Source organism: Aspergillus aculeatinus (assembly GCF_003184765.1).
Source record: "Aspergillus aculeatinus CBS 121060 unplaced genomic scaffold BO66scaffold_35, whole genome shotgun sequence".
NCBI classification, from domain to species: domain Eukaryota; kingdom Fungi; phylum Ascomycota; class Eurotiomycetes; order Eurotiales; family Aspergillaceae; genus Aspergillus; species Aspergillus aculeatinus.
The window spans coordinates 158,084-176,587 of NW_020291504.1; the positions used below are offsets into that span (position 1 = coordinate 158,084).

General features: G+C 49.3%; 8 protein-coding genes across 8 annotated transcripts; 4 read left to right on the forward strand and 4 right to left on the reverse strand.

The window, feature by feature from the left end:
* Positions 1–683: 683 nt before the first annotated feature.
* BO66DRAFT_455409 (uncharacterized protein) lies at positions 684–1,326 on the forward strand (the record flags this gene model as incomplete). Its single annotated transcript, XM_025652087.1, has 3 exons — positions 684–804; positions 873–1,078; positions 1,157–1,326. The coding sequence occupies 3 exons, from the start codon at positions 684–686 to the stop codon at positions 1,202–1,204; spliced, it is 375 nt and encodes a 124-aa protein (XP_025502144.1). The 3' UTR covers positions 1,205–1,326.
* Positions 1,327–1,844: 518 nt separating this feature from the next.
* BO66DRAFT_393146 (uncharacterized protein) lies at positions 1,845–2,905 on the reverse strand. Its single transcript, XM_025647689.1, has one exon. The coding sequence runs from the start codon at positions 2,813–2,815 to the stop codon at positions 2,027–2,029; it is 789 nt and encodes a 262-aa protein (XP_025502145.1). The 5' UTR covers positions 2,816–2,905; the 3' UTR covers positions 1,845–2,026.
* A 526-nt stretch (positions 2,906–3,431) lies between these two features.
* On the reverse strand, positions 3,432–4,235 carry BO66DRAFT_326993 (SDR family NAD(P)-dependent oxidoreductase; the record flags this gene model as incomplete). Its single annotated transcript, XM_025643926.1, has 1 exon — positions 3,432–4,235. One exon carries the CDS (start codon positions 4,233–4,235, stop codon positions 3,432–3,434), a length of 804 nt encoding a protein of 267 aa, XP_025502146.1.
* A 1,421-nt stretch (positions 4,236–5,656) lies between these two features.
* On the reverse strand, positions 5,657–7,420 carry BO66DRAFT_455418 (amino acid transporter; the record flags this gene model as incomplete). Its single annotated transcript, XM_025652088.1, has 8 exons — positions 5,657–5,777; positions 5,824–6,305; positions 6,358–6,726; positions 6,779–6,853; positions 6,908–7,048; positions 7,105–7,137; positions 7,190–7,229; positions 7,293–7,420. Coding segments are annotated over 8 exons (1,389 nt in total), but the record flags the coding sequence as incomplete, so codon positions are not given.
* A 2,415-nt stretch (positions 7,421–9,835) lies between these two features.
* On the forward strand, positions 9,836–10,862 carry BO66DRAFT_412887 (cytochrome P450; the record flags this gene model as incomplete). Its single annotated transcript, XM_025649383.1, has 3 exons — positions 9,836–10,313; positions 10,377–10,741; positions 10,818–10,862. 3 exons carry the CDS (start codon positions 9,836–9,838, stop codon positions 10,860–10,862), a joined length of 888 nt encoding a protein of 295 aa, XP_025502148.1.
* On the reverse strand, positions 10,825–12,779 carry BO66DRAFT_127415 (fungal specific transcription factor domain-containing protein). The gene is made up of 5 exons (XM_025641965.1): positions 12,689–12,779; positions 12,310–12,626; positions 11,820–12,233; positions 11,474–11,712; positions 10,825–11,403 (listed from the first exon to the last, which is right to left on the reverse strand). Exons 1-5 carry the CDS (start codon positions 12,726–12,728, stop codon positions 10,971–10,973), a joined length of 1,443 nt encoding a protein of 480 aa, XP_025502149.1. The 5' UTR covers positions 12,729–12,779; the 3' UTR covers positions 10,825–10,970.
* A 1,799-nt stretch (positions 12,780–14,578) lies between these two features.
* Positions 14,579–15,689, forward strand: BO66DRAFT_429999 (RmlC-like cupin; the record flags this gene model as incomplete). The annotated part of the gene is made up of 2 exons (XM_025650496.1): positions 14,579–14,878; positions 14,946–15,689. The coding sequence occupies 2 exons, from the start codon at positions 14,579–14,581 to the stop codon at positions 15,687–15,689; spliced, it is 1,044 nt and encodes a 347-aa protein (XP_025502150.1).
* A 544-nt stretch (positions 15,690–16,233) lies between these two features.
* Positions 16,234–18,287, forward strand: BO66DRAFT_455432 (alpha/beta-hydrolase; the record flags this gene model as incomplete). Its single annotated transcript, XM_025652089.1, has 5 exons — positions 16,234–16,436; positions 16,541–16,816; positions 16,921–17,102; positions 17,184–17,548; positions 17,649–18,287. The coding sequence occupies 5 exons, from the start codon at positions 16,234–16,236 to the stop codon at positions 18,285–18,287; spliced, it is 1,665 nt and encodes a 554-aa protein (XP_025502151.1).
* Between the last annotated feature and the right edge of the window lie 217 nt (positions 18,288–18,504).

The following is an 18,504-nucleotide window of genomic DNA, read 5'->3' on the forward strand; positions in this document are numbered from 1 at the left end:
CTCTTACCACCTTAGTAGACTCTGTGCTTTTCGCTTCGACTATTGACCCAGGTCCTGATGTCGCCTTTCGTGTTCTTGCAGAGACCTCATTTCTTGGTTCTCCGGTGGTTACTGATGGTTGAATTATCTGGGTTCAATTCGCTTGGTGAATCGCCTCGGATTACATGGGCTGGATTACTCAAGAACGCCCACACCCCTGAAGAGATGTGGGTCCGAAATATGTGGCTGAATTGCATCTGGCATAATGGTAGGCCGGAGTTGCACAGTCCTGCATGAATTCGATGGCACAGCCACAATTTTAAGCACGTACCTATATAGGTCCACGGTAGTTGTTAGGACTGATCCATGATGTTACCTGTGGCGTCATCCAACATGTTCAATTGGGCAAGACCCAAGGGCTGTCGCCGATGCATCCCTGAATCGTTTTCGTCTGCACGTTGTTGTCTTTGCTAGGTCACGCTTCGCGTCCTTATTTCTCGCTCTCTCACTCGCATTCAACTTGACATCCTTGTTACCCGCAGCAGTGATCATAGCATACGGCGTCTTCTTTCACCCGTACTTGGGCCAGGAGTATATAACCGCTCATCTCATTCCTCATTTCCACGGCAGTTTTGACTTCAAATCAGAGGACTACCGGATCCAGAATCATTCCTCAATCCTGCCAGGTCTTGTCTTCTTTCCAAATGGGCCTGTCAGCAGAGACCATCATCGCCCTGGTAGCTCTGCTAGTTGCCTGTGTCCCCGGTCTATGGTTCATGATCAAACATAACGCTAGCATCCGCCGATGGTGGAACAACACCCAAGGTATGCAGCACAGACGGAACATAAGCACTCCCTGACTATCGATTCATGATCCTGACCGGTCGGCGGAGTGATAGGAGACTCGATCCTACCTCATCCGTCCCACACGTCCCGTACCACTAGTTTCTACAATCTCGGCTCGTCCCGCCGATCCACCCACGGGCAAACCATACTGCCATTCTTCAACCCCTTCGATCCCATCCTTTACCGATCCAGTCCCTCCCGAGCAGGGCCCACGCCCCAACAATCAGAAATGACTTTTATTTTCTACCGGGCGGTAAGTTCATTCGTCACGGATCCCAGTGCATGCAATGCATACTTGCCACTGGTACTGATTCTCTCGCGCCAATGACAGATCGTCGACATGGTTCCGGACAGAGAACAGCCTTACGCAGGTGTCTAAAGTGAAGATCAGAGTTGATGAGGCTGTTCATCATAGGAGGCGGTTTCCCTATCTCGATGTACGATTTTTTCCATCTTGTTCTATAGACCCGCTGCTTGTAATGTCTGATCTATACCCCTTCCCTCCCGACCTCGCGAAGCAAGCAAGTGGGAGGAATTGCAGCACGACGGCATGGTTGGTATTATGGCCTTTTCGGTTGTTCTCTTTTCTTCTTTTTCTTTTTTTCCAAGGGGTTTTCTTCATTCTCTTTTTTACCCATTTCTCACACACTGTAGATCTAGAACAAAATAGATGGCAAGCTGGATGATATAGAAACTGTCGGCGTCCCTGAGGAATCCAGCCCACGTGATCCGAGGCGATTCACCAAACGAGTTGCCCACCTTCAAGACTCAGTTCAACAACCCACAACCATCAAGAATTCAAGAAACCGTTTCATATTGTCCACCCCTTAGACTTCAGATCGCTTTACAGAAATGTCAATCAACTGAGCTGCGCGCCCGAGGGAGGGGCGGGCGGCAGCTTTTACATAGACGGCATTCCTAGTAAGAGCAAGCCGGCCACGTGATTCAAGGCGGCTTACCAGGCTGCTTCCTCCACTCGCCAACCACCCAGAACTTAAGTTGTTCTGTATCGCTCACCCCTGAGGTTCATTAGATCGCCTTCGAATGGTAACCTGATTCAAGTAACCACCTTTTCGCTACGATCACTATCATCATAGGATCTAGGCCTTCTCTCTTCTCACGTGAAGCTTCTTTCTCTTGTTTTATCTATAATTACTCTCCTCTCTAGCTCTATATCCCCCCGCTCCATCCCACCGCGTCTTCACCTCCGCCACTTCCGCATCTGCACGCGCGTCAACCAAGTCACCGCAAACAATAGCACGAAGTTCGTCACGCAGAACGCGAGGAACACGCCCGCGTCGCGGCCACGGGCCCCAAAATAAAAGTGCAGCGAGCGGGCGTACTCGTCCCCCACCGAGTACGGACAGACCGCGCACGCCTGGACGGCCGAGGGATTGAGCAGGTAGCCCGGGTTGTTGTCGAGGTAGGGCCCCAGATACTCGCGGCAGGTGCCGTTGGGGACGTCGAAGACAGCCAACTCGGTCGACGTGCACTGCACCTGCACGTCGTGGACGACCGTGGAGACGGTGGCCTCGAAGAAGTAGGTGAGCGGGTCGGCCCACCAGAGCCAGGGGCGGTAGAAGTCGTTGAGGGCGCCGTGGGGGCTCGCAGCGCCGGAGAACATGAGGACCGTCACCCGGAAGAGCGACATGGCATAGCCGGCCATCGTGGCGTCGGGGAACAAGGCCGCCATGAGGTAGATGACGCCGAGGCCGAAGAGCGCGAACAGCAGGTACATGCCGTACACAACGCCGGCGATGCTGGCGGTGCTGGCGAAGCCGAAGGTCCAGAGGGTCATGAGGAAGATGAGGGTGAACAGGCCCAGGAACCAGGGGATCTCGACCAGGACCAGCGCTCCCAGCAGCGCCTTGTAGTCATACACACCGTTGCGCTCGCGCGCCTCGAAGATCGCCCACTTCTCGTACCAGACGGCGTGCACGTCGGCCGCCACGCTGGGAATCAACCAGGTGCACAGCAGGATGCCCAGCATGTGGTTCTGCAGGCCGGAGGTGCTGGAGGGTACCTTTTTGTTACAATTTATCAGACAATGAGGAATAAAGATAGAGAATAGAAGTTCGGCCAAGGTATCAGAGTTATAACAAACATTTCTATAGAAAGCCTTTTGCAGCATACATATTGGATGTTGAAACTTGTTAAAACAAGTCTCACTTTGTAATTAGATTGGAAATCAGTATATTCGTTTATAGGCTTGATAATAAAGCAGAGCAGAGCTCAGTAGCACGCTTTAGCAGTGTATTGATGGATGATATACTCGGATTTATTTAAAATGGACCGTCCGTCGGCCTGCTGATGAGAAGGTTCAGGATCAGTAAACTGTTTTGGATCAAATTGCCGGTTGTTTCTCGGGACCGAAAGACCTTCACGTTTTGCAAGTTGCCTAAGTTTCTATACCAGATGCTGGTCGGAGCTATTGATGTTGTCTTGGGTTTCTTGAATGGGAGCGAGCTTTGCATAAAAGGTGGGCTAGTAAAACGAATGACAGACATCAATCCCTTGATCAAAATACAGCTGGTTCAATAGAACCAGCTGTTCAAGTCACATCTAGGATGTATCAAGCGCTGGCTCCTTCTATGCGGCATGATCCCTCATACCATACACAACCCGCCATTGACCATGATGTATTCTCCATTGATCCACTTGGATCTTCTGTCCGCCAGGAATGCGACAGTCCAAGCAATATCACCAACATCCGCGAGCCCTCCCTCAACTGGGGTATCTTTGGCAAATGTATCGAGGATCTCCTGAAATTGATCTCCACAGCCGACCCGAAATGTTGTCGTGTCTACTGGACCCGGGGCCACGCCGTTTACTGTGCAGCCATACACAGGGGGGAGCTCCTTAGCCCATACTTTGACCATCGTATCAATAGCACCCTTGGTTGCCGAATATATAATAGCATCAGGCTGGGGCAACCGACTGGTCCCGGAACCAATGCATATGATCCGTGAGACCTCTGCGACACCAGACATGAGAGGTGGTGAGGAGGGCTTATAGGACGGCAGGTGGGGAAGAACGGCTTTTGTCAACAGAAACATTCCGCGAGCGTTCAAGTTGAAAGTGTCGTCCCATTGCTCAGAGGTGGCCTCCCAGGTAGCACCGCCGGGAACACGTCCTGCGTTGTTGACGAGAATGTTGATTGTGCCGAATTCTTTTACCGCCGCAGCGACGAGTTGGGAGGGTCCATCGACGGTGGAGAGGTCCGCGCAGACTGCGATCCATTTTGTCTGCAACTGCTGGCCGACTGCCTGGCATTCTTCCTCTAAAGATGGGAATGGATAATTCAAGACGATGTTTGCTCCACGGGCAGATAATTCAATCGCAATTGCGGCACCAATTCCAGCAGATGAGCCGGAGATGATTGCCGTCTTGTGCGCTAGAGATTGAGGCATGGGTCGTATCGGAGCGTCCATGGTTTTTGCAATGATGTAATAACAGCCTGCCAGAAGATTGAGAAACAAAGGCCAGAGGGTTGGCATAAAAGGTATCGGGCATGACGACTCGAAAACCCGGCTGAAGCGTTCGTAGTGACGCAGATACTGGATCCGCGAGCGTGCGGCATTTCCTTTCGGAAACCTCAACCCTCCGGAACCCGAGAGTCCGTTTATCAATCAGAGCCGGAACCAATTGTGCCGGCAGGTGCCTTATCTGTCCTCGTTTTGTTGGGCTCCAAATAGGGTCTTCGAGTCGCCTGGGACTCGAGGAGTTACACCTGTACACCCAACGACAAATCGTGTCATATAGCGACAAGATTCAGTAATGACATATTTCAAAGCCCTCATCTTCAGCACAATATTCAACATATCTCTATCAAGGGTCATATTCTCAATCTCACTGATGGAGTGATTCGGCGGAAGTGAGGTAGTCGTAACAATGGAAATAGATACCGCTTGCTAGGTATACAATACAATATCATTCAACCCTTGATCCCTTCATTATGATGCTTACAATTTGCTCTTCCATCTGCTCCCTCTCAGATGCCTCGGAGGGGTTGTTAATGGCTGTGGAACTTCGATAATTGCGGGTCTTGGTTTCGGCTTCTGACATAATGAGCAAGGCAGCTCGAAAGGATACCTCAAAAAATTTGGATTGATGACGTGGGCGGGTTGTATTTATTCCAGGGTATAAGCCATGGTACATTGCGTGTGACAGCTGACCTACAATCCGATAATGAAGTTGGCGATAAGATCAAGAATGTGCGCCCCCGCTGCCATTCCGGCCAGATGGGTTTCGCAGTCGCGTAGTAGAATTCCTGACACAGCTGCATTCCCTCCGCCTCTCGCTTGATCCGAATCACTTGTTGGATTATTAGTGGCTGGACGGGCGCAACGGCGAAGGATATGCAACAGAGCGATTCCCATTCTCCCAGCTGTGGGCTTGTGTCGAGCAAACACACTCTGAGCGGCAGGCAAAAACCGAACGAAAACGTAGAACAAATGACCCTCACCTAATTTGCTCCCAAGGCGCTACAACAATGCTCCCTCCTGGACCTGAGCTTTCTCTTGTACTCTTGCATATTTCGTCGTAGCTCCCTAAAGGATTTAAGATAAGTGACGTTGATCGCGCATCTTGCCAAGCATAGCAAGCATTGCGTAATGTCAATGAATAGTCCCGGATATTCCGATTTTGGTAGATGAGAGCTAGTGGTATTTTGGATGCTGGTAACATCGAGATTTGGGAACCCCAGTGGAACCATACTAAGTGATAAGCTTGTACAGGGCACGCCCTGCCTGAACAGCAAGCCCGAGCTAACAGCACATTTAACACGTGCTATGTAAATCTTCGTGCAAACATCGTGGCCAGGAATCCAACTCTACTCCCAAGTCGACGCTTCAATGATAGCCCTAGGACCAAAGTACTTTTTTCTTCCCCAACATGAATAAAGTAGGGTAGTCAACAATGTGGATCCCCCAAGAAGAAGGCAGGCATAGTTCCTAATTATGTCAGCTTGGATCTATGATAGTTGTGCCACATTCTTACATGTTCGTTGCTGACACCGGCAAGGTCGTGGGAAGCTGCATGATGACAAATAGGAAGACATAAATTAGAACGGCCAAAGTGTTGACCAAGTAGCGGGAGTTTCCCATGCTCCACGGGCCGTAAACGATACCAAGCTTTTTTCCATATAGCAAGTTTAAGAAGATGGGAAGGATATAACTGAGCACTTGCATTGCAACAACGCCACTTGCAACTCCATAGTAGGCTGTAGAATTGCCTACATAGAGCACAGCAATGAATACCTGGAGGAACAGAGCCAAGTGACAGGCGTTGAAAGGGCTGTTATATTTGGGGTGTAGCTTGGCGAATTGACTACCATAGGGGATGGCATCGTCCCGACCAAGAGCCATGATAATGCGGACGACGGCAGCAGTTCCGTCTATAGCAGCGGTGAAAGCGACAATAATGAGGGTGGCGCTTAAACACATGGCTGCAGCGTTTGATCCGGTAGAATTCAGCGTAATCTATCATCGACATTTGGTGAGATTCGAATGGCAAAGAGCTCGATGCGCTTACCAATGCTAACGGATTAAGATTCACGATGGGAGACATGAGGAGCTCATTGGGGTCACCCATGCAGAAGGCTATAGCCAAAACGAATGGCAGGCCGATGGCAGTGGTTGCCAAAATCCCCCAAAATATCGACTTGGGAACATTGACTTCTGGGTCTGGTACTTCCTCCGAAAAGCGGACGGTGACATCAAGTGAAAGAAACCCAAACGCTGCCGGCAGCATACCAACACAGAAAGCTGCAAAGTTATTGTTGTAGCCCGTGTGATCCTCAATGGTTAGAAAGACCATTCTGGCCGAATTCTTGTTCTTGGTGGTCACTAGTAGTGTTATGATAATAACGAAAAACCCAAGAATGTGGAACACAAGTCCTGCCTGAAGAGTCAGTATCTGGATTCCGGGCCGTGTCTCATTTTGACTTGCCCACGATGGTGATCTGGTGGAGTAAATCGGGGAAGAAGCAGTTGACAACCCACGAAGCCACGGCAACTAATATGAATATCTACTGTGAGATTAGACAGAATCTATTGATAGATGAGTCTTGAGGGGAACTCACAAGATATGCGTGCCACCTCGGGAGCGCATAGTCATAATTTCCAATGTAGATAAGTGACTGAATACACATGGTCATAGAGTAGATAGCTGCGATGTTACCCAAAATATTCATCCACAAAAGTATCCAAGCCGTCTGGAACCCCTATATAATACAGTCAACCTTCCGAGACTCTCTGCAGATATTCTTGCACAACTTACAACCATCTTTTTGAATCTGGGAGGAGTTAGAGCCTTTGACTTGATTAGTATGTGTAGCCTCAACCGACTGTGTGCTCAAGCTTACTACGCTCCAGTGGGCCTGGCCAGCAGGAGAGGGCCAGATGCTATGCAAAGGTTAGCAACCACTTTTCTAATCACGAAACATTTGCGTCGGTTCTGAGGCATACCTGGCGTATTCGGCGAAAGCAAAGGACACACAGATAGCACCAATAGCAGCGAGGATGTATCCCCAGACGAGAACAGCAGGTCCGCCGCCGATGAGGACTTGGTAAAGAGACATGATTACCGACTCCCACTTTCAGATTGTACTCATGTGTCAGCAGGTGGCGAAGTTTCTTGCACATTGGTACATATTGCTAATAGAGTGGATGGAGCGGAGCTTGTTCAAAAGATATGTTGCATTTCTTACCCCTGCACTTAAGGAAATGAACATGAATATCAGCGTTTGGTAGGTAAACCGTTTTTTCAAGACATTGGTACTGTTTTCGATCGGGGTTGTCGATTCGGTGGAAATGAAAGTGTCATTGAACCCCGTTTTCTTAGTCGAGTCGTGGCGAGTCAACGCCTCCGCAGTGGATGAGGACATGATGAGTGTGTTTAGAGGATGTGAGTAAAGATAGAGACGGAAAAAGTTGGAATATCACTGCTGTTGTCTGGCACAGGTTACTTGTAAAAAGCAAAATCTGTCGAGATGGAAGACACATATATAACGTGGATACTTATTCACTCCCACCGTTCCATCAAGTGCCGTATCTTTAGGTTTCCGAAAAAAGAAGATACGCCTGTGGCCGATTATCTTTCGGCGAAAGCAAGCCAACCGGAATGAGTTTCAGGCAAGTTGCCACCTAGTAAAGGCTTGCTACGTGATAAGATTCCACCCGCTAATTAGTTGTCCTAAATCATTCTGAGGAGTGGGTTGGGTATGTTGGCTTGATGAGTATGTTACTGCGATGAATTTCAAGCATTAAACAATTGGGAGCGTAGGCTTAAGGGCAATAGCTCGATTAAGTCTGATTGTCCATAATTCAGGATGAGTATCGGACGATGGTGAAGTTTTTACTCACGTGAATTGGTTGGGAAAGATTCTAGTACCTTATAGACCAAGGTGGAAACATGGAGCCCGAATAGCACCGGGAATAAATGTCTCCAAATCCCGGATCCATGATGCTGTTAATGAGCCCCCCCCCCCCCCCAAACAAAGTCCTGCATTACACCGTCTTGATATTCACAGATTATTGCTTTTCAAATAGTGCGTATAGGGTCCGATCACCGAAATTATAGCTGGATCTCCGAAACAGGCAGTCCTCCATAAAATCACACATAGTGTCATTGGATATCAATGTCAAGACGTATACCATTTTGTGCTGCGTTCCCCCGGACGGAATCATATAGCCCTCCAGTAAACTAGTATCGCAGTGGATTTCTGGCAATTGAAAGGGAATCAGAGGAGAAAGGGAAAGGGCTTGCTTCGGAGAACATCCGCGGGGTTGGTGTCGTCGGCTTTCCGGAAACCCGGTTTGTGAACTTCGTAGTAACTCCGTACCTCTTCGGAAACGATCTCAAACTTGTGCCTGACTCTTCGCTGTATAGACTGGAAGTCATATAATCGCTGCGACTGATGCCCCCGCCATGGAAAAGCCGCTTCTTCAATGTCTGTTTGTTCTGTCCGATTCGCACGAACATATGTTCTTTCTTGACCTCACTCCAATCCGTTCCTAGCTGTCACACAATTCAACATGGCTACGAATGCCACGGCTCCGGGTATCTCCCTGGACATGGATGGGGGAGCCAACTTGATCAACTCCCCCGGACGCGGTGTAACAACCGTGATTATGCTTGTCGTATTTTTGTGGATGGGTGCCAGGTTGAATGGAATGAAGTCAAAGCTGGACATACCAATCGTGCTATCCGACGAAATTCGCTCCAAGAAAAAGCGAATCGCCGAGTACGGACGTCGCCCGAGACAAATAGTGTGGAAAGGGTATAAACAGGTATGTATCCCGTTGTTCCTCGGATATATTGACGATTCTGAAGACTGACCATGTTTAGTTTTCCGGCAAAGTATTTGGTATTGATACGAATGATGGTCCGACCACTTGAACTCCTATGTTAAAAGCTTCGAATTCCAAGTCGCTCGGCTCTGTTTCTAACTGTCTGTTCTGATTTATAGGTGTGAAGGCGGTGATTCCTCATGAGCTAATTAATGAGATGAAGAGTCACCCGGACCTAAGTTTCAAGGTGTCGATCGACAATGTAAGGCTTAATCTGCTCGATGGATTCTCGATCGCCAACGCTTATCAAATTCCAGGACATGCTTGTTGATTACACATTATTCGGTGGCCCCCCGGAGTACTTCATTCAGGCGATCCGCTCAGGACTGACACCAAGTTTGCGTAAGCGACTCATCATGCCGATGGCCGCAAGAAAATCAGAGTGCTAACCCTGGGACAACCTTAGCCCAGTACGTGCCTGCCTTACACGAGATAGTCAAGGCCAACCTTGTTCCTCTGATCGGCTCAACCAAAGGTGTGTATCTCATAAAAAAAACCCCCATCAGTTTTTGGATGCTGACGCGACGTGAATAGAATGGTCCCCGATCAAATTTTCTGAACCTATGCTGCGACTAGTTACGAAGACCACATCCCGCGCATTCCACAGCCGTGCCGCCTCAGATAATGAAGAATGGCTGGACCTCGCGACTGGTTACATCATGGCCGTGGAGGAATCGATACAGCTACTCAAGTCATACCCTCCATATCTGCGATGGATAGTACACAGATGTAACCCGTACCGAGCCGCGATCAAAGATCAGTGGGGGCGAGCACGCAACATCATTAAGAAATCCATCAACGAGAAGAAGGCTACTGGTTTGCCCCTTGAAGATCCTGCAACCATGCTGGATCACTTGACATCGGGCAAGAACGCTGCGTTGATTGATGACTTGGACACCCAGTTGACGCATCAAATGACACTCACGGCCGTTGGCTCAGTGACTACTTTTGCCTCAACTATGCAGTGCTTGTATGATCTAGCTGCTCAGCCAGAAATGGTTCAAATTCTCCGCGACGAGATCATCGCCGTCAAGGGGAGTACATCCGGCCCCATGTTCGATAAGGAGTCTATACAGCAGCTGAGGAAGATGGATAGCTTTATGAAGGAGTCACAACGACTCTCTTCGCCCGATTTAAGTTGGTCTTCCATCATCTCCCCCATTTTATCCACCAACCCCTGCTAAAATGCACTAAATCTAGCAACATTTCAGCGCGCTGCCACCGCCGACATAACACTTCCTGACGGTACCTTCCTCCCTAAAGGTACGAAGCTGGAGACGGCGACGTGTGCAATCCACGCAGATGATGACAACTATGAAAATGCTAACCAGTTTGATGGGCTTCGCTTCTACCGATTGCGTGAGATGGACGGGGAGGAGAACAAGCATATGTTTGTCAGTGTTGGAACCAAAGACCTTGCCTTTGGTATCGGCCGACATGCCTGCCCCGGAAGATTCTTGAGCGGCATTGTGATAAAACTAATTTTATCCGAGTTCTTGCTCAACTATCACATCAGGTTGCCCGATGGTGCAAAGCGGCCAGCCAACAGGGAATATGAGATCAGCGTAAGTATCATCTTTTCATTCGATCTTGTTCTTAGTGCGTGGACTAGCCCGATGATTTAACAGTCTTGTTCAATAGGTGATGCCTGATCCAGATGCCGAGATTATGATCAAAAGGATTTGAGATGAGGATCTGATGTTCCAGCCTCTGAATTGTCTTTACACAAGTGGTCAGATACAGAATATATACTTGCCAATTCTTTCTTTCTGCGATGATTTCCGCCCAGAAATATCAAAAATCTATCATCTCCATGCCAGGCCAGTCAAATAAGTCTAAAAGGTCCGATCCAAAGTCTTGCGAAGAACCATCCAGCAGCCTTCCCAAGAACACATTCTCTGTGTGGCCAGAACTATTGAGCTGCATCTGGGAAGGAGCTTGTTGAAAAGCTGCTATAGGCAAAGCTGCTGGTGGTTGACCTACTAGTGGCCTGTTCGTAGGAATTTGCCGATGCCGCTGATAAATCGCCCTCTCCGCAAATCCGGCATACATGTCGACCAAAGATTTACATAGTTGATGAAGTGCTGCAAGACAATGACGCGAGGGAGCGAGTAAACCCAGCTTCTCCGACACATCTTGCATCAGTTTCAGATCCAGGGCATCCGAGAAAATGACCATACTTCGGAAGAGAAAGAAAACAGGGCGGAGCGTAAAGAGTGGCACGACCCTCCTCGATGTCAGCGTGGTGAGCAAGACCAAAAGCCCACAGATTTCGAGTTAGTAGGACAATCACTTACCAGCAGACAGAAGCCAGAGCCTTCATTCTGTATGAAGACGAAACTGTGGCGCATTTGAGTAATTGTAGCAAGGATGACAGGGCGTTACGGGCATGGTGAAGACCCTCCTGATCTGTTGAGCGTGCATCGCCTGCACTCAACCGTACAAGACTCGCCATCATTGAGAAGTAGATAAAGTCAATAGCAGCCCACTCTGAGATGAGATATGGATCGGTTGAAGCCGGAGGCCGATTTCTAAACTGTTGAAAGATGAGCACATTGCATACAAGCCAATATCATTCCTTTCCGTTCCTTTCCAAGAACCATTATGTGTCGGGATTACAATACGAATAGTGTAGGATCATACCTCATCTGATCTTGCCATTATCCCCTGCAGGACTTTGACTTGCTCTTGAACCATGGTTTTGTTGATCTGTCTTTCACCGGCCGCACTATATGCGCGGGCCTCGCGGAATAGAGCGTCGGTGACTTTCGCAATATCAACCATGGTCAGTAACATGGCATCGCATGGTTTCTCCTGGTCCAACAGATCGGTACTGATAGGAAGATCCATCAAGCTGGATGGCTGACTGAAATCAGTAGATAGCGCTCTGTCATGTATGTAGCACTTCATTAACGCAATGCGAATTTGCACAAGCTCCTCAGCGGGTAGTGTAGACTGCCTAAACCAATCCTCGTCGAGGAGAGCGCCTACACCACAGGCTGCCCAGTTCAGTCGCCAGCAGCGACGCATATATCCCGCGTCTTGCATTACCATGGCCTAGTGTTAAGCATGTCGTGGTTAGATACCATAGTAATACTACAACGAGAAAAGGGGCGAATGAATGGAAACTTACAGCGCTCAAGAGGGCTTGAAAGAGGAGTGGATCTCGGCGAGGCTGTGTGTCTACATGTTGTAGTGCACACTCAATATTCCTCAAATACTTTGCTTGTGCCGCCATATTTAGCTCCACATTGATATTATCTTGCTCATCGACATCCATGGCTGTCAAAAATGTATAGGCGACACAATTGACGGATAGCATGTACAGCAGTCTGGTGGTTCCATGCACCGAGCCATCCAGAAGAGCAAACGCCATTTCTTTTACTTTCGCAAGCGAGAAGTTGGTGCCCATCTCCCAGTGATATGTTGTCGCATCGCTACCACGAGGGGCTACAACTTCAGGTCAGTCTCAATCACAGGTTTGATGGGTTGAATCATACGGCTGTCCTCACAATTAAAAAGAAGCGACAGGAAGTCGGCCGGTGGGTACATCGCAGAGTTGTATTGGTCAAGCTCAGAGACAGAGCCTCTGTGAAAAGTCGCTGGCTCTGATACTGGCACCTGTCTGGCCAACTTGAGAGCGGCTGAAAGCAATGCTCGTCTGTCTGGGTCCGACGCGCTTCCGATATCGGATGTGGGCATGAAATATCGCCGCATATCGGCCTCTGCTACCGCCTTGTCCTCGGGACTCCTGGTATCAGCTTCCTCTGCCGGCAAGTGGTAGAGCTGTCGACTCCCTGATGTGGAACCCCCGGAAACCTCTCGTGCCGGAGTTGGTAGTTGGCAAGTCATGGGTTCATCGGTACTCTGTTCGTGGGCAGGCGAGGAGTCTGAATGTTCTGTCCCACTAGTGGCTGGCCGGGGCATAGACTCGCCCGAGCAAGAGTTCTGCCACCCATCTGGAGTTGCTAGGGGTGGCTGAGCCCACTCGAGCGACCTTTCCAGCTGCGATACGCGATCCAGCACTATATTCAACTGTTCTCTACGAAATGAGTATGATCTCCGAAAGGGGAGGCAAGCTTTGCCGGTGAGGGGGAACGAGGGCGAGGGGATGCGAGGCGTTGGATAGTACGGGAGATGATGACACTTACTGATTTCTAGTGCTGCGGCGACCGTATTGTCTCTGGCGACGACGAAGACATCGGCTATTGGAGGCAATGCATTGCGCGCAAGGGTCTTGGCGATTGCATCTGACCTGGGACCGTAGTGTTTCGATTCAGCTTACTTGGATCGCGTACTTGGTGAGCTCATCGACATACCTTTTTATTGTGGCAGTAATCACACTAAACATCAAATTTAGCTCACTTGCGCTATCAGCCGGCGAGGACACGGTCACGCTGGACATACAGCAGCCATAATCCGAGCATTGCCATCACTGGCAGCCGGGGGGGTCATTATGCCGTGCACTTTTTACAGTGAACACAAAGTTATGGGGTGCCGTTGAGTTCAGGACTGATACTCTGCATGAAGCGAGATTAATTGGAGCCGGGTGGGAAGGGCGATAAAGAAGAAAAGTAATAGCTCAGGAAGCGGGAATGAAACCCCAGGATTGCGGGCATGCGCATACATCTTATCTGTCACACTGATCCAGCACCAATAAGATTCTCATTACTAACTATGCCAAGTGGCAAGTTCTAAGTCCCGCTGGTACCGTACCTAGTAATCAACACTGATTGCCTCTGATAGATTAGGTAGCGATAGAGCCTTTCCTTAAGTAGCTAAAGGGGAGGGGAGGGGGGGAACCCTGCCACCCCCACACTTTATCCGCAGTAAATATCACTGCTGACCCCACCACTGCACAGCTTATCAGTATCCTTATCCGACGAGCTGGGGTTGCGAGTGGTATTATTCGTCAATCACAATGTCCCGGAATTTCGGGATTCCAGAGGTGTCTGCCTAATATTATCATGGTTGGGGATGACACCAAAGCAGGCTTCCTAGTTCAGATCGATAGCACCGTATCGTTCTCCATGTGTTCAGCTTAACCTGTTTTCGCCACTTTATGCCGTTTCCAAGTGACCAGTGGGCCTCGGGACAGACCTCAGGCCACCGCCCACCCCGAATGCTGACTATGTTCTCTGCCTCGGAATCCAGCCGGCGGGACCTCGGCGGTCCGATTGGTAGGTCCTGGTATTGCTAATCCGCTGTAGTGAATCGACTCTTTCGCAATACAAACCCGCCTGTAGGGGTTGCTTGCCTCCACCTCAATTGCATATAATCCGGTCCATGCGCTCGTCTAAGTACCCAACGATGGTTCTTGAATGATCAGCGCGACCAAATCTTCCGGATCTTCGTCCTCATTTCCATCTTTGCCGGTTCATACATTTGCACGGCACCTTATTATGTCAGTCCCACGAGTCACGAAGCCCCTGGAGAATGGAGGGTCTTACATTGTTCATCGCTTCAATGGCGAGATACTCACGATGCCCGGAAGTAAGGGTGCGTTTCGCATGTATGCAACCCAGAAGCAAACGAATAATGGGATGGCGGTTTTTGGCTGGGATGGTCCTGCCAACGAACAGGGCTACCATTACCATAAAATCACACACGATGCATTCCTCATCACTGAGGGTCACCTCAAGATCTATTGTGGTCAGGACTGCCGAATCTTGAGTCCCGGGGACTTCGCCTCTGCCCCTCCTGTATGTATTGACCATTTTGGAACAAGTCTACTGCGACCCTACTTTCGGTTGTTGACTAGTAGACCAGTTAGCGATCCATAACCCGATGCCCCTCGGTCCTTTCGTTCGCGCCCTCCCTCTAGTATCGCCTGCCGATTGGGTCGATATCTTCCGCGACACACAGGACCCTTTTACTGGTGTCATGTTTCCCGAGTACGATACTCAGGACCAGAACGCAGAGTTCGAAAGGCGTTTGCCCAAAGACTACGAGGAGCCTTACGATACATATCCGGTCGAAGAGCCCGCAGTTGCTGAGGTTAAAGAGTGGAGCGAGAAGGATACTGTTTTACCCGATGGTCCGGAGCCATATTTCCTTCGCTATAAGACCGGACCTAAATGGGTCCTGGGTGGTGTCACCTCACAACCTTTTATCACGACAAAGCAAGCTGCCGAGGGACGATTCGCGATATCCACAATTGAAACCTCATCTACGTACCAACACACCATCTTTTCGGAGTTTCTTCGATTTCCAAAGATTCACCATGTGCTTGTCCTTCTCGACGGAGCCATTGAAGTTACACTCAATGACAGCACACCTACGGATATGTATGCTGGCGAAGTTCTGTTTATCGATGCCGATACAGCCTTTCGCCTTCGTTTCAAGCATCCCTATATCAGATTCATGTGCTACGTTGATGGCGACGGTCTCGAGGCGCTGATCCACGAGGCTGGTGACAGCACCAAAGCGGTTGCACTGCCGGATAACCCAAGCGACGTGGACGAAACCAAGTTTGCAGCTGCTTGCAAGAAACTGAATGTGCTGAGGGGATAAGCTTACCTAAGAAACATTTGATTAGTTCTAGCAGAAAATCCAAGCACACTATACATATGGCATTTTTCTTGACGTCGCTCTTGATTCCATACGTAGACGCAGCTGGTTTGAAAAGGCATTGCCTGCCCGCAGAAAACCTTCATACTTCTTGAAACAGACAGCCCCCTGCAGAGGGTGAATTATCCACTAAGCTTGGTTCGTACTCAACACTCCTGGTAGCTGGCCTGCGTTCAAGCTCATTGATCTATATCCAGGTATTTCAGATGAACAAGTAGCCGATGTGTTCGTTAATTTACACTCTTGTTTACGTAATACTGGGAGCGCGGAAACCCGAAACTCCGGATTGAACTAGCATGGATTCCCAATTAAATGTCCACTATCAAAGGATAGAGCAGATAAGCTCTGCACACAGCTAGTGACACAGAAGCATTTGCATGAGTATCGCTCTGCACCGTTTGCTTTATAAGTTAACTGAAACCGACCCCTACCTCAATCTGAGCTTACCTGCTTCTCCGAGACAGTCCATATACCCGGGACAACAGTCATGGCCACCGGACCAGTGCTTGCAGATCCTATTCCGCCGCCTCCACCCTTTCATCATCCTGCACTTGGCACTATTCGGGGAATATCGAAGAATGGCGCTTACCAGTATCTCGGCATCAAGTATGCCACTCTAGAGAATCGCCTGGCTGAACCACGATTGATGCAATACAATGGAGATGGCGAGATCAACGCCACAATGCACGGGTACTGGTTTATCGTTCTTGCTTTTCATAGTCCTTTCTTACTATGTGTGCTGATTAGAAACTTGAACGGCTGTGCTGACGCTAAACTTTCTGCTCGTGGCATAGTGCCCCTGTAGTTTCTCCAGAGTTCTCCTATGACATGGAGGCAGCTTTTATTCACCGGGGCCTCCCCAAGGATGAAATCCCCCCAATTTCTGATCTCGACGGTTTGAATTTGAACCTCACGCTACCAGCGAAGGGAGGCAAAGACTTGCCCGTCGTCGTTTACATCCATGGCGGTGGATTTGCCTTCGGTTCCAGCTGGTATCCACACTACGATCAATCTAAGGTCATCTCCCTGGCCGAGGAAATGAATCAAAGCATTATTGGAGTGAATTTCAAGTAGGTTCGACTGAGCTGTTTCCCACCTGAGAGTTATCCCTTTTCGGATTAATTCCATCGTTGCTCCCTGTCAACTCGAACAATCTCTAACATGCGGCCACAAGTTATCGACTTGGTGTACCTGGATTCTTAACCTCCAAAGAGTTTGAGAGTGCTGGAATTACGGGAAATCGAGGTCTCCAGGACATACGGGTTGCACTGCAGTGGGTTCAGAAATACATTCTTGGATTTGGGGGCGATCCTGGCAAAATCACTGTTGTTGGTCAAAGTGCAGGAGGAGGTAAGTGTGTCGCAACACAGCATGATGATTAGAAGCACTCGCATGTAGTCGGATTTGACTAACAAGTGTAATCTGCTCACTACCTAGCTGCAATCAATTACTTGTTGCATTCTGATGAGCCCTTGTTTGACCAGGCCATGCTGCTCGGTGGCACGTTCCTCATGATGAGGCCAAGCTCGCAAGAAACCACCGACAAACAGTACGAAGCCATTGTGAAGCATCTTGGCTTGGAGGACTTGGAACCTGCTGAGCGCATCAATGCGTTTTTAACAATGCCCTCCGAGCGTTTTGTTAACGACATGGCTCCGGAAATGATGTCTCTCACGGTAGCGTTGGGCGGCCCTCTCGTTCCAGGACTGGCAACCTTTGCCAACCTGACCAATAGTGACGAACTGCCTCTTCCAGGGAGAAGATGGTGCAAGCGAGTGTTTACTCTGGACTCCCAGTTTGACGTAAGTGAAATTCTCGAAACGCGAGCCCTTGCCAATGCTTCTTCAATACTATTTCAGCTTGCATGGTCACGGAGAAGTTAAAGTTAAAGTTTTCCCATAGGGATCGATCATGGGCCAGGCCTCTCTGAACGATCGCGAGAGTGGTATCAAAGAAAGATTTTGTACTGCCATGGAACAGAATCTGGGGACACATGCCGCTGCCAAGCTCCTCGAGCAGTACGAAATAGCACCCGAGACGAGCGATAGTGAAGCTCTCTTGAAGATCCTTCAAATTGTTACTGACATTTCCTTCTTTGCACCGTCCTTTCGTATGGCGGAGCTATTTGATTCCGACGAACAGAAGTGGTACATGGGCTTCTTCAATGAGCGCAATCCGTGGGACGGCATCTACAAAGGCCGTGCCAATCACCTCTTGGACGTGTCATTTATCTGGGGCAATTACAACCAGAGCTACCCAGCCAGATGCTGGACTGTGGCCCGAGCCCTTGCGGAGACGTTGATAAATTTCACCTTTGGGAACGACGACGGTGAAGGCGCATTGCCACGATTTGACACTGCCGTGGAAGCTCGGAACAGGTTGGTCAAAATTTACGGACCTAGCGATGATGGGATTGACAGCAAGGTCGTACAATTCGGTGATGAGAGGGCAACACAGCGAAGCTTGAAGATCTTCAAATTGGCCGATCAAACGCCCGGTGGATTGGATGCCTTACTGGATGCAATAATGGCTTTTCTGTAATGTAGCTAGTTCAATCTGTTTCTAGACAACCAAATCAGCATTTATCTCTGTGATGATGAAATGTACCTAGTACGATCCCTCATCAATCTCTTATCGTCTCCCAGTAAACCTCAGACTCGGTGGCTAGTTGCTACAGACTCTTTGAACTCAATTCACCAACTGCACTTGCCGCCTCCTTATCGAACAGACCTAGCTGGCCGAGGGCGCTATCTGATAG